The sequence below is a fragment of the Gobius niger genome, assembly GCF_951799975.1.
Source record: "Gobius niger genome assembly, chromosome: 5".
Taxonomy (NCBI): Eukaryota; Metazoa; Chordata; class Actinopteri; order Gobiiformes; family Gobiidae; genus Gobius; species Gobius niger.
The window spans coordinates 10,832,271-10,847,111 of record NC_136856.1 but is presented as its reverse complement, the minus strand read 5'-3'; the positions used below and the strand labels follow the sequence as shown (position 1 = coordinate 10,847,111).

Genomic DNA, 14,841 nt, shown 5'->3' with positions numbered 1-14,841 from the left:
TTTCTGTTTGTGATTTGTATCCTGACGACATAACGTTGGCAAATTCAGCCGCTGTGCAAAGGAGACGTTACAGGAGGAGTGGCCCGTGGCACATCACTAGCCAGGGATTCACAGGGTTTTGAAAGAGGCGGACATGAAGAGGGTTTAGTCAGTGGGGTCAAGGACAAGGCGGAGCTGGTGGAGTATGGACAAAAGGGCCAGGCAGGAGTCATTTCTTACAGAGGTAAAATCTTCATAAAGTGCCATAGAGCCTCACATTAATGTGCATGAGCCTGAGTCGGAGTATATGACATGTTTGCATTGATGATGTCTGTGTGGGCATAAATATAATAGAACAGAAAAGGCTGTTGGCAAGTCAGAGGAAAGTCCAGAGAGACGGTCGTAAAACTATATACAGTAAATGTATCAGCCTCTGAAATAAACAAGACATGGTACTACATTCTAAAAGTGGTAAGCTAAAACAGCATTAAAAATTATTAGACTCAAACTTTAAACTAAAGGTTAGCCTTTGGGTGTCAATAGAGCTGCATAATATATCACCAAATTACCATTATTGCAATGTTAGGTCACAAAAAGCATGTAGTGTGTTAAACTAACTGAGATTTACACTCTTTTTGCTCTTAGCCTACTACAATGATGCATGGGAACTTGATACTTTTCGAGTCCTGATTTTGTACTTCCAAGTCTTGTTTTGACAGAATTAGATGACATCGCTTACATTTTTCCAATTAGATTAAATGGATCGTACAGAATTGTAATGGTTTAGTAAAAAACTGCACTGATGTCATCACAATATTCAAGACAGTCACCCACCAAATATTAAATGTTTTGCCATATTGTGCAGCCCTTCAAAGTTCTGAAATCAAGAGAATCAGAACATATTCTACAAATGTGCTTCGCTCTAAAAGGTGTTCGGCTACCAAAAGCATTCATGTTAATTAACAAATGAATAGACTAACTTCACACAAACTGTTGGCTTTGGGTATCAAGTACTTTAACAGGCACTCGAGGTGGATCACAGGCATCAACATCATCACCACCACAGAAAATAGATTTTTGTAGCAATTTTGTAGCTGAATCAAAATTACTATTACGGTCAAAATTAAAAAATCACAAGGCTGCAACTGATCTGGGATTCGTCATGTATAAAACCTTGTAACCCTGTAGTTTAGACCTGTTTTGAAATGCATGGGTTTCTTGTGTTATAGAAGGTCATATTTCAACCTTCTCTAAGATGTTCACACCCGTGGACTGCTGAACTTGTTTAAAATCCACTTTTTAAAAACAGAAATTGCAAAACTAATCGCAATTGCTTGCCATAAAAAAAAACACACAAATATCTCAGCCCTACTTTGGTCTGGCAAGCATACCATCTGATAGAAAGGAAGATGTTACTACACACATACAGATGTAAATTTAACACCCAAAGGACAAACTTCGGGTCAGTTGTATCTTTGCCTTGTTTGTGTATAAGGTAATCCCTTCTGTGGCGTGACAACAGCACAAACACAGCATCCACTGCCCTCTATCTTTGAGTGTGAGCCCGAGAAGTGTCGTCCCGTCCCGATGAAGAGTTTGAAAGTGCTACAGAGTCGCCCCTGGACCCGGTCAGTCAAAGTCAGTCAGCGCTGTAGGCCCTCCCATCAAACTAGAGTAGGCGTCTGGGGGAGGACACTTCCCGAAAGGATCCTGACTATTATTTATAGAGAGCCATAATAGTTGTAGGGGCAAAGCAGAGCTGCGTGATTGTTTAAGGCAGATGGGGGGGAGGGGGGTAGAGGCAGGGGGATTAGGGGGGGTCTGGAGGGGCGCTTGAGGCACAGAAATGAGGGGCAAAGGGGGGTAATGGGGTCGGTGTATGTGAGAGTTATGTCAGCATGTCCCAGAGGCAGCAGCAGCACAGGGCGGTCCAGCAGGCTGTCAGGCACGTGTCCGAGTCGTCCCGCCTGCGATCCTCCACCACGTACACTGCGAGAGACAGCGACAGAGAGAGAGAGAGAGAGGATAAAAAAGTGTGTGGGGAGAAAAGAGAAGCAAAATTAAGCACAGGAGACGGGAACAAAGTGCGTCTGGGGCGTCTGAGGGTTGACAGGGCGAGACACAGATGAAGGGGAACGAGACGGAGGCACATCCTTTGAAACACAATTATAGATTCCTTTTTTTTCGGAGGGCGATGTGAAACCGCGGAGGATCGTCTGGATTACACGCACAGTCCGGGCTCGAGGAGGGTTCAAGGGGAGCCGCGGCCGCCGTGATTTCCCTCTAATTATGCTCGTCACGGGAGGTATCGCTATGGTAATGTCATAGCAGCGCCAGAGACGATCACGGTTATCACACGGATATATCACAAGGCGAGGCGGAGGAGAGATTCACAGGCCGACCACCTGTGGGCTAATATTCTGTGCATCCAATAGTGTTCCACAAAGGGCATAATGAAAGATGGCGGCAGCTTGACATTACAAGGATGTAGAAGGATGATTTAATTCATAAAAAAACATATTACGTTAAGTCAGTTTGCTAAAAGCCACACTGGCGTAACATTTCAGCCAATGAATAGAAATAAAATATACAAGCATTTATTTGAAACATGTCTTTGCTGTGAGCTGCACCGAAAACCAGACTTGTAACTTTACTGGGAGCGGCGGGGACGTCTCCCTGTGGGAAATATTGTCTAAAGTCAGCCAAATATGAGATTCAAAACAGTTTGATCCTCATCCAAATCCCTACTTTTATTACCCGCTGCAAAAATAGCATTTTCTGTGTCGAGCAAACATTTGTGATCCCTCTCAAACTGTGCACTCAAGGTCATCTGCTATTTTAGACTTGATTCATTTTAATAACAGATGACTTCATTGATGCTTTAGTCATGCATTTATGTTTATGATTTTTTTGTTTTGTTTTTTGGATTGCAGCGTTTTTGTTTTGCTCACCATCACATAAACCTGTACTGCTTAGCCTTTTGTTTGTGTGTGTGTTATATTGTTTCAGAAATGGTTTCAAACAGAAAAGCTACTTCGAAGACACTTTTGTAACTCTGCGACAAGATGATATTTCAACACAGAAAAGAAGAAAATGACTTATTCCACTTTATATTTGACTATATTTAGCTAAATGTTTGCAGATCATGCACAGAGTCTGCATGTAAAATGAGCTTCTTCAAACTTAAATAGAAATGTAGAAAGCCCCAGAGAAGCCTGGTGTACTGTGTATGTTGGATAATGACCGTTAATCCATATAAAATAAGCCTTTTAAGCCTCAGGCAATCATCTATAAACACAGCAATTTCTAAAGAAACAACGCTCAGTTTCTGAAAGTCAAACATCAATGTTATAACACCGCTCCCCATCAAAAGTCAGTAGCGGGCTAAAACAAACTGGGTTCATCTGCCCGCCATTGTACTCTGTGTTTAATAATTAATGGGAAGTCAAAGGCTGCTGCAGCTCTTAGCGCAGCAGATGCACTCACTCCACACAGAGGACTGGATTACCAAGGTGACAGTGCACCAGAGGAAGAAGAGCAGGCTCCACTGGAAACGCATTCATGTACCGCACAATGGCACCGAGCGAGATGATAATGTGGCAGATATTTGGGTAATGGGTGGTTCAGGTAATTGCAGATCGGTCTTTTGATCAGCCACAAGAGGCACGTGAATATTTGCTTGCTTAAGAGTAACTTTACACAAGTACAGATAAGTGGGAGCTATTCCAATAATTACTCAAGTGAAGGTAGAAATGTATTTGGTGAAAACACTGCTTAAGTATTGAGTGACAGAGGACTAAATAGTGATTATTAACACAAAAAAATGTTACAATATTTTTTTTCATGAAGCTTTTGTCAGATTGACTCACAAACTGAAGGTGTTTTACTCAAGTAAGAGTATTGGAAGTTCGAAATGCTGAAGTAGATGTAAAAGGTTCATAAACTTAACCATGGAAGTTCTTCAAAAAACTACTGACTAATCTTTGGCCCTGATAAGTAAAATGTCAAAAATGTTGCATCGATTAAGACTCTTGTATTTTCGAAAAACACAATTTAGGAAAGGCAAATCTTCACATGCTTCTAATCCATCGTTGCTAGCACAAACTGAGGATTAGATAAGATAAGAACATGTGAAAGTCCAACACAAATACAGTAACTGCTGACCGAATTTTCCATGCCTCTCTCCATCTGCAATGATAAAGTTATGTTTCAACTGCAAGACTTTTTCATTGTTCCAAAGTTCAAGCTTTATGTCCCCAATAAACTGAAGCTTAGCCCTTCATAAACTTCAAAGCTATTTAGCTTCTGTTCTCACTCTTTTAGACTGATCCATGCCATATAATAATACATGACCTTTCTGAGGCCAGCGTAAGACAATTTAACTATGTTTCAATAATTAATTACATAAATTCTGTCCTCTGAATGTCAATGTAAAACATGATCTCAGATCAGATCACTTGAATCAGGCTCTGAAGTGGCGACATACAAATGTGATGCAAACCTTATGGCTTCAGCTCCTGTTTTTAGTAAAACCACTGTCCTCCATTATATAAAAAATGTAAATTAAAGCAGAAATCACTATTCAAGGGGAAGTGAAGTGAAATGAAGGCACCTAAAGTTGAAGCAAATATTTCCCATTGTATTCGTAATTTTCAAGAAGTGAGTTGGGATTACATAAAGTATTACACATAATTAAACGAATCTGAAAATAACAAATCACCAATAGCAACTGGGTTCTCCACTCATGTAGCTTTGGGACTGACCTTCACCATGTTAAGACAAGCCCTGCCCCAAGTTAAAATATTTATTCCTCCTTTTTCTTTTGATTTATCCTGTACAATACAGTAAATCCTCAGAGTAGTGTTCTTTTAAAGACCCTATAAGTAGTGGAATGACATTTATCAAGTAACTATCTATTATTTATTGTAATTTTTTGATAGCTGAAAACCTCGTATTATCCATAAAATGGCAGAAATTTAGAAAACCAACCGAAAACTGTCTGTCGGTGATGTGCAGAAAGATAGAGCAGCAAATGATAAACTGGAAGATTTTTCCTGGTACGTTGGTGGGGCAGACCCAAACAGCCTGACTTGATCTTTTTTTAAAACCAAGGTAACTCGTAATCAGTATGGTTTGTGACACATTTCTACTTTAAAAGAAAAAAAAAGGATAGTACACAACTCAGTACAGAGGCCAAAGATAAAAGTTATAAAATATTATTCTTCACCAATATGTTACCACTTATTTCTATCCATTTGCGTTGCTTTGGCGCCCTCCACTCACCTGTGTTTTTTGGAGCTTCCCCGTACATGGGCCCCGGTGGCGGTCCCCCCTGCCAGTACTGCGGCTGTCCCGGGTAGGCTTGGTACGGCGGCTGTCCAGGATAGGGACCCTCGGTGTTCACTGGGTACCCTTGTGGGGGGTAACCCTGGGGCGGGTATCCCTGTGGCGGGTAGCCCTGCGGAGGAGGCGGGCCCTGGGGAGGATATCCCGGAGCAGACGGACCAGTGTACGGAGGGGGCTGCTCAAAATTCATTTTTGCGGTAAGCGATCTCCTAAAACATGAAATAAATCAATTGTTAATATAATGTCAAATCAACAAAATTACAGAGCCAAAGCAACCGCCTGGAGATTTGTCATTGTCAGCTCACAAAGAAACAACATTTAGTAATTTCCTATTTCGACAGCTTAATAGAATTTCACAGCGTGTGCATAAAAAATAAATAAAGCAATAAATGCCCAAATAAATCTAAAAATACCAGGCTGCAGTTAATCATCGTATTCGAACAATAAGATTATAGCAACTTAAAATGAATGACCAAAAATTCATCTAAAACAAGTTGGGTGTGGATTTGTCGACAGTACCTTGAATTTAAAAAAAAACCCAGTTCTGAGTTACAAGAGTTGATAGTCGAGGGAGATCATGGCGAGGATTACAAAGGTCGAGGGTGAGGCTGAGGATAGAGATTTTGCAAGTTGGTAAAAAAAACAAATAATTCAGAATTAAAGCCACAAGCGACGATAGAGGCCCTCGCCCTTTGGGTCAACTCCCTCCCATGGGGGCGCCGTCGAGGCATTGAGTTTTGGGCGTGGCCAATTTGCCAATTTTCATTCATTTTTTGACCACCTAAATGTCTCAGCGGGTCAAATATAGTCCCTTGCTCGGGCCTAACTAGCTTTCTTTAATGAACTATCTCAAAAGTGTCCATAAAGTATATTACAATTTTCATAGGCCTAGATGTAAGTTGAGAGAGATAAAAAGAAATTTTAAAGTAATGAATCAAATTCCTCCCCTCTTTAACCAGAAAGCCCTTCTTAGTTTGCAAAGTGAGGAGAGCAGGAACGGAATTTTCAAAAGTAAACGATCAAGCTCCTCCCCTTCCCCTCCTGATTGGACCTGACAGGCTGGTTCACAGGAAAAGCTCATCTCATCGGTCAACGCGGGAGGATTCTCAACTCTGATTAGTTGCTGAAATCTGGAAAGGGAGGGACTTAACCAAAAATATATAGACTTCCAGACTATCACTAAGCCATTTGTGGGCATGTTACACTTAACTTACATTTAGAAATCAAATGTTTTAGCCCTACATTTGATATATAAATGACAGAATGCTGCATACAAATGTGCAAATGACTCTGCTGCTGCTGATGCATTTTTGCATGATTGAACACTTTGCAAATGACTCCCACACTGTATTTGTGTATGTTAGAACTTTTGCCACCGGCTTCTTGTGAAAGTTCCCACTTCAGTACAAAGGCTTAAATTCTGCTGTCGCTCACTCAGAGCTTGACAAGGCCGTGAGTGGGGGGAAAAGTGTCCGCATTGGAGCACAGAACTGCATTAAAAAAAACAATGAGATGTCATATCACCCAGTGTCCATTATTCTCAGTATTTGTGGTGACAGAGTAGTCAATAGGAGGTTTAACATGTTGAAATATGTGGAAAGGGAAATGAAAGTCAAGTGTGGGATCATTCACAACTGAAGTGTGGGGAAAGCTCCACCAAGGCAAGATAAGCCAGAGGTGAAAATAATGAACTTTTCCCACATATAATGGCCACTTCACTGGTTCAGAACGATGATTAATAGTCACCACAGGAAGTAAGCCATCAAACCAAGTATATATATATATATATACTGATATACTGATATATACTGATCATACGCACTTGACGAAGGCTGAGAAATATTGTTAAATCAATCAGAAGAGCAGCTAGCAAACCTACAACGCCACACTACTCCACACTATTCGCCGAACTACAACCACTTCAGACTCCAAAATATCAATAAGCCCGAGCCAGACATTGCTTGGATTCTTGTGAGTTCGTCAAATCTTGCCAGGATCCCGGCTGTTGGCAAGGTGAGGAGGAGTAACAGAGAGGGAAGGTAGATTTGCATGCATTTGGGGGAGTGCAGAGACAGAGAGGATTGAGCTCGGGCTTAGGGAGTCCTGCTGCTGACGTGCCTGGCTCGAATGCTGCAGTGTATCGAGTGTACACAGAGCCAACTCTCCACAGGCGCATGAGGGACCAAATCCTCAGAGCCTGAGACCGACAAAACAATTTAAAACTGATGCAACGACGGCTACTCCGAACAAAACAGTGCCAACATCATAAACTCCCCCTCCTGGTCAGCTATAATAGAGAATTTCTTTACTTCAAGGAACCAGTCATCCATTCACACTCTCATTCATACACCAGTATACGCAGACACTGGAGACAAGGTGGGTGAAGTGTCTTGCCCAAGGAAACGACGACAGTGTGCACCTGCAGGATTCAAACCGACGACCCTGAGGTCACAAGATGACCCAGAAGGAAGTACTTTTCAAACAGCCTGTCATTTTCAAGGTTTAGAGTTAGTTTCTGTGGCATCATAAGACCTCAGTGATTCTGTGATATACTGTGGCTTCCTGTGATACTTTCATTATGCCACCAAATATACAGTAGCCTAGTGATGGTATTCATTTGGTCATATGTTGTGCACTCCAACATACTGTATAATTGATCATGAATATTTGCCTGTAGGGGTTTGATATCCTCATCACCTCTCTGAAAACATGAAAAGCCAAGCATGACTTTGCAACCATCAAAGCCAGGATCAAGGCTTGTAGACATTAGGAGCACTATCTTGGCCAACCCATTTAGGCAAATAGATTATGCTGCTGCCGGGTGAGGCTAAGCAAATGCAACCTGGAAGACATCATTATTAGGTTGTAGTTTCAGTTCATGTTTTGGAATTTAGCAAAAAAACTAACTAGGTAGGTTTTGGATGAAGGAGGATGGAATGTTATTTGGAGAAGTTCACAAATCAACATGCTCTAATGGATTCCTCTGACAGAGTAGCGTTACTTACCACCTGCAGTCGACCACATAACAGCATCCACTCACCAACAAGAGAAGGCGAAGAAAAATGAGGGCTATCACTTTGTATACACAATAAACATCCAAATACCAAACAGGAAGCTTTCAGCGTAGACACCAAATGAGACAGAGTGAAGGTTAAGGAGAAGTCAAGAGTCGGAAAGCTTGATGATTTATAAAATCCTAGTACAGCTGCATAATAATATTGAATATTAATTATAAAACTTGCTTAATCGCCCAGCACTGTAATGTAATGTGTGCCCTGTCGCCAATGTATTATATAATGAAGCAATACATAAAATGATATATTAAAAACCTGCTTACACTGCAGTTAAGATCTGAAAAGCATGTGACTTTTAATAGACTAGATAAATCAGTCTTCTATCAAATGTTAATGCTTCTAGACATGTTAAGATTGACGATAGTGGACAGAATATTGATTTGATATCGCAAATTTAATCACAAAACTCGTCAGAGAAATCACACTTAAATCCCCCTTCCCCCCCCCAAACTGTGCAACTCTAAAAGACAATCAATAGCCTAGTTAACTATTCCTATTTGTGCTATATGCTCCATGTCGCTGCGGTGAGGTCATCCTCCTGCAGAAAATGTCGGCATGTTGCAATGAGACAATTTGGCCAAGTGTGTTTGTGTCCTCCTGAAAATCATTAACTTAATATAAATGTGAGTTTACATTCACTAACTTTATCTACATCTTGATGCATTTATCGCTAATGGAAAATGTGCCTGGAATTATTAGATTCAAAGTGTGCAGATAATTTAAATTGCAGCAACGCTATTGTTGTTGGACGGTTATGTAACCAAATTGGAGCAGCAGGTGTTGGGCTCAGAGATAAGACTCAGCTCTTTTTAAGCTTAATGTTTCTCAAACCTTTCACTGCAATTAGATTATGAGGTTTAAACCAATGAGTAGAAACATGATTTTCTAAAAGCAAACTTAGAAACTAGTCCTAGTAGTTCTTTACTTTGCGCTAAATTGTTGCTTATAACTAAATAGATTCAGACTTGCCTTGAATTTAAACATTTACCAATAATTTTCAGTGTATATTCTTCTTTTTAGCTGCACAGTCTTGCTATTAGTGAAACCATCACAGAAAGGCATATGTTTTGACAGATGGCCAGATCTGTTGCCATAGTGACCATGGTCCAATGAGAAAACACCAACAATCCCTGTGTGTTCATAATCATTCAACCTATGATGCAAATTAGACTTTTTAAACATACCTGGAATATTATTTTTGCTTCAATCACACAGTTTTGAGTAAGACTGATTATTCTGAAAGTTTGTTCCTCTATTGCTGAATCTGCATTCCCTGGATTTTGTTGCTTTATTTTTAAAGTACTTAAACCATTACCCCACCCATTAACTCTGCACTCAGCATACATGTATAACAGCACCATCAATTTGTTACCATGGCAAAGACTCAAAATGGTGGCTAATATGTTTGATTCACCCTGCTGCCAACGGAGGGCGCTCCAAGCAACATACGAGATTCTTAAAAAAACAGTCCTTACTCAAGTGTCTTCTACACACACATCATTTTATGTTTTAACGTATGCAGAGGGCCCAAAGTAGATTTAAAGCAGAACTAAATAACTCTTGCCCCTAGAGGCCATCAGCGCACCTGCAGGTGTCGTAGCAAGTTGCAATTTTTTTTAACTTATTAATTGTCTGTGAGAGTAAAAACTCAAACATGGCTGTAAATACTGTTTAAAGTGAAGCTAGCCCGCAGTTAGCTTTGCCCACTAGCCTGTTAGCTTCTTCTTCGTGATTCCATTAGTGTGTATTGGTTTCTCCGGTCCGGTGGCAGTGAAGTTGTTGAAATTGTGTTTTTTTGGCCAGAGACACCAAGGGGACATGAAAGACCCTCCAATCATCCCATTAACACTTATATTACCCCCAGAGGGACGACGAAAAGAATTTTTAAGGTAAACGAGTTACTTAGTATTGCTATAAAAGCCACGATTAAACACGATAGGCCCGTTTAACACGTTGGGACGCTGTGTAACGTAATCCAGTTTACTCACATTTCCCTACACCAGTTCAATTGACACAATGTAGTTCGCGTCCAAGCCTTTTCACCTCAACTGAACCAGCCGACACTGGACGTAGTGAATGAGTAAGAACTCGTTTCAGTGACCTTTTCAATAATGAGTAAGATGATAGCGATAAGGGCGGCCAAAGCATCACCTTGAGCTAAGTGTCTTGGTTTAAGATTACATTTTGAGAAGAACCAGTTCATCTCGAGTCACAGAGGAGTCACGCAGACCCAGTGCAGGGCTAGGGAAATGGATTTGCCTGAATGGAGCTTGTTATTGTTAGCAATGGCGAGACGCTGTGTCCGACTGATGACATTGATGAAACGATCACAAGGCAAGCTGGAGTGATGTGGCTTAACACTGAATACAAGCTAAGCAAAAAGTGTGCCAAAAGATGAATTAATCTGATTACTTACAACTTTTAAGCTAGTATTAAAACTTCAACTTTGATTCCTTTGAGTACTACTACTAACTACTACTCCTGCTGCTGATACTAAGATAGGGCTTACTTTATAGTACAATAAGATGTTATGTACCGGTCTCCTATTGCAAACAAGAATATAAGTGTAAGTTTGGGTTGGGTACCGTTAACCGATATCAGTATGGCATCGGGGGGAAAAAGGTTAGGTTTCTACTTCTATAAAAATAAATGTAAGTATTGGAAGCAGGTACTGAAAAGAATATTCTATCTTTAGATAACAAGTTTTGATGCTGCTGATCCAGGGACAGCATTAGTGATTTGGTTGTTTCAGCTCATATAAGAAGAAGAAGAAGAAGATCTTTATTTATATATATAAATTAAACATTTTAAACAAAGATTTTTTTTATGGATTAAATGAACATTATTGTCCTGTTTTCTGGTTCTAGATGACAAATATTTGAGTATTGTTCAGGTATCAGTATATCCTCTTTTTACTACATACAGTAATATGCTACAACTACTACTTATTTCAGCGTCTAGTAGTTTGGCAGAAAGCTATTGTAACTTAATCAACAAAGTGAAAAGGGTAAATAAAAGATTATTCAGGACACAGCGACAATGGCCCAGATGGCACAGCGGGGGTTTGGCAGTTTGAATCCCGGCTCCCACAGGTGCAGATTGTCATTGTGTCCTTGGGCAAGACACTTCACCTGTCGCCTGTGTGAATCTAGGAGCTCAGCAACATGGGTATGGGTAGCTGAGAGGACCCATTGTGTGGCCTAATCAAATAAAGTCTTATGAGAAACCTAATGTACAGAACAATAGGATAACTTGTTACCAGTATTGCCAGTGTTGCTGATTGAAAGTGGGTCCAAACCCAACACCTTTTCTAAGCCCAGAAAGTCCCAAATGTATTTTCTATTATTCAGAACTGGGAAATAATATGCTGTTGGAAGACTTCAAGTGCCTACTGTAGCTGTGCCTTATTATAAGCTTTACTAGAAATGTCATCAGTTACATATAGGCTCGACTGCTACTACTACTACTACTACTACTACTACTACTACTACTACTAGAAAAGTAAACTGGAATAAACTGAAGTGCAACTACGCCAGAAGGCTTTTTGGCCTATGTTTACTGCTGCTTGAACAAACAACACAAAATACCTCAGAAAATCTCTAAAGTACAAAGGAAGGAACATGTGCACTGTGGTTTCCCTAGATGTTATTACTAGATTACATAAATAAAGGCAATAGGAGGCCAACATTCACTTTGGCTATCCCTACGACCTAATGTGATAGCTACAAGACTCATTACTATAGGCAACAAATGCAAATGCCATTATAAGCAATTAAAGGGCTATATTAAATCTTAGCTAAATTAGTATGGCGATTTTTCCCACTTAAATAAGCCTTTTTTTTTGCTGTATTAGATGTGACATGATATGATGCACTAGCACCTGCTTCAAGGCCACAACCCACTCCTCAGTTTTCAGCCTGGAGAGTTCACAAACAACGGAGAAGAAAAAAATCATTTTCTTTGCGCAAGTGTTGCGCACTTACCTTTTAAAATGAAACTGTAATCCGATGCCTTGCAAAATGTAAGAATCGCCTCTGAAATGAATCTGCTCTTCGTTTTCTGGCGTGTCACTCTTATATTTTTTTTTTTTACCCCCGCTATGTGCAACTCGATGCTGTGTGAAAGGAAAAAAAAGGAAAAAGAAACCCCTCAGCAGCAGCAGTACGAGAATGGGGAGGGACAACGTTGGCCGACGAGGACTCCGATTGGTTGGATGAGCTGCCGGTCTTATAACAAGCCAATAGGAAGAGAGTAGTGGTGCAAAAGGGGAGTGCACGGGAAAATCATTTGACTTCACGATCAGCTGACTCGAAAAAAGAGATAAAGTAGGCCTACATCGCCGGGTCAATGACTCGGCTATTGCGAGTGGAAATACCCCAAATGAGTAACTAAATGAGCTGTAATTAATTAACAATAGCCCAGTTGTGGTGGTCATGTTTAAGTTATTATTGTTAACCAGGAAGTCACTGATTAACCTCTGTGACTGTTCCGCACTGAGTGAATGTTCCTCGTTGTCGATGGACTCCCCATTTGAAGCATCTTTCTACTGTTTGTATATTATTCAGCATGACGTCACCTCTGGACAAGCATGTAACACAAGTCTTAGTCCAGCAGGTGTCACCCTAATACCAGTGTCTCGCGCCGTCTCCTGAGCACTGGACATTTCCTGGAACTGCTTTGTGGACATTTTGTGACTTTAATGAGGGCCTCGTGGGTTTTATTTTGGTTGTTAGGACGGAATGCAACGAACGCATCTACGTGACAGTGAAGTCCATAGGGAATTAGTCATGTCATTTAAGGAAAGCCTATATTTATTGGCCACATCCTTCCCAACGGTGTTGTTTTATCAGAGGCCATGCAGATTATTTTGTCGATTGGTTGCTATTTTAACAGTTGCATCAATAAATACGCATCCAATTCATTCCAGACCAAATCAATAAAGTGTATTGAGTTGACTCCGCATTTCTTCTGAATGAGTAGCCACTGAAAATGTCCTTATATTGAAGGATTCCTTTTTCCACTATCACTTTATAAAATTGCAGTGTAGTGTCTATATGTACTGGGCCTTTTTTTTCCCCTTTTTACAATTATATTGTAGTGTATATGGTTACCTTTAGGTGGCAGGTTTGAGAAAGCAGTGTGCTAGTTTGTACAAATCCTCTGAAGCAGTGGTTCCCAAAGTGAGGTACAGGGACTTCCAGCATGTTAAAGTCTGAACTGACCTTTACATCCATTTTGAAAAATGTATTTATTACCTTGTATCAGTGCTTAACCTAAACAATAATGGTAGCCTATTCAATTCATTCATTGGGAAAAGCCTTAATATACAGTATAATGATTCTGCTGTCAGTAGTAGTTTAAGCTTTGTAAGTCTACTGAAAGGAAGGGTAGGGCCTTAAAAGTTAATATTAACTTTGTCCTACTCCCTTTGAGCAGCACAAATGCTTCTTATGTTGTGAATAATTTCTGTAAATTATATGTATATACTATACTTTTATGCATCGGTTTGGACAATAAAGTATACAAACAAACAAACAATTAAAATGTGTCTGGTAGAAGGGTTAGAATAGCAGTTTTTCTTTTGCAAATTTTAAAACAAGATTTCTCCAAAATTGACTCACTTTGTAACATAAATAAATGCTCAAATAATCTAAACTAAATTAGTAAAAAAAAATGTAATTTTATTTTGACTTGAGTGGATTCTTATTTCTGGGGTCCCGCAAGGGTTTTGGGATCCTTTACATCAGAGGTGTCCAAACCTTTTTCATCAAGGGCCGCATGTTGGAGTTTATACAACGTTGAGGGCCATAAACCAGTGGTCATTGCAGTGAAACATTCAACTGGATGCCTTTGACCCGAGAACACCATGGCCGTGTGGTTTTCACCCAAGCTAATAAATGTATGTGATTTTCATGATGCTGTGTTTATCTGAGTGTCATGGGTCTCTGGGCAGTTTCAGCATTATCTTTGACATCCTTGATGGCATGGGTGTTTTCCTAATACACACTTTTTCCTACAGGCACATGTTTGGGTGATTTTCACCGAGAAATAGTGATAGAAGGTTAGGGTTGGTGTATAAAATCAGGCAATCTTGCCTCCTTTCAAGGTTGACAACATTCAGGGCTGCCACATTTATTTTGCCTACTTCAACTACAGCTTTGCTCCTGTCGCAGAGCTGGTGTCCCTGACATCCCAGCAAGTGAGTCACACATAATCAGCTGGTTTAGTCAGCTGGTCATTTTTACCCATTCAAAATAAGGCACATTTTGGTGGTCTCTCCTGCAGCTATTTGTGTGCCAAGGATTCTGAGCCCTCACCAAGGAAGTCTCAAACAGGATTAGGTGGACCAAAAACCGTCTTTTCCATCTTTATTTATTTATTTATTAATTTGGTTACCAATAGGTTTTTTTTAGGCTGGAATAATGAAGAACAATTAAATTTG

General features: G+C 40.2%; 1 protein-coding gene across 1 annotated transcript; it reads right to left on the bottom strand.

Annotated features, from left to right (window-relative positions):
• Positions 1-1,793: 1,793 nt before the first annotated feature.
• LOC306962924 (cysteine-rich and transmembrane domain-containing protein 1) lies at positions 1,794-12,512 on the bottom strand. The gene is made up of 3 exons (XM_079556302.1): positions 12,387-12,512; positions 5,263-5,536; positions 1,794-1,968 (listed from the first exon to the last, which is right to left on the bottom strand). The coding sequence occupies exons 2-3, from the start codon at positions 5,513-5,515 to the stop codon at positions 1,868-1,870; spliced, it is 354 nt and encodes a 117-aa protein (XP_079412428.1). The 5' UTR covers positions 5,516-5,536; positions 12,387-12,512; the 3' UTR covers positions 1,794-1,867.
• Between the last annotated feature and the right edge of the window lie 2,329 nt (positions 12,513-14,841).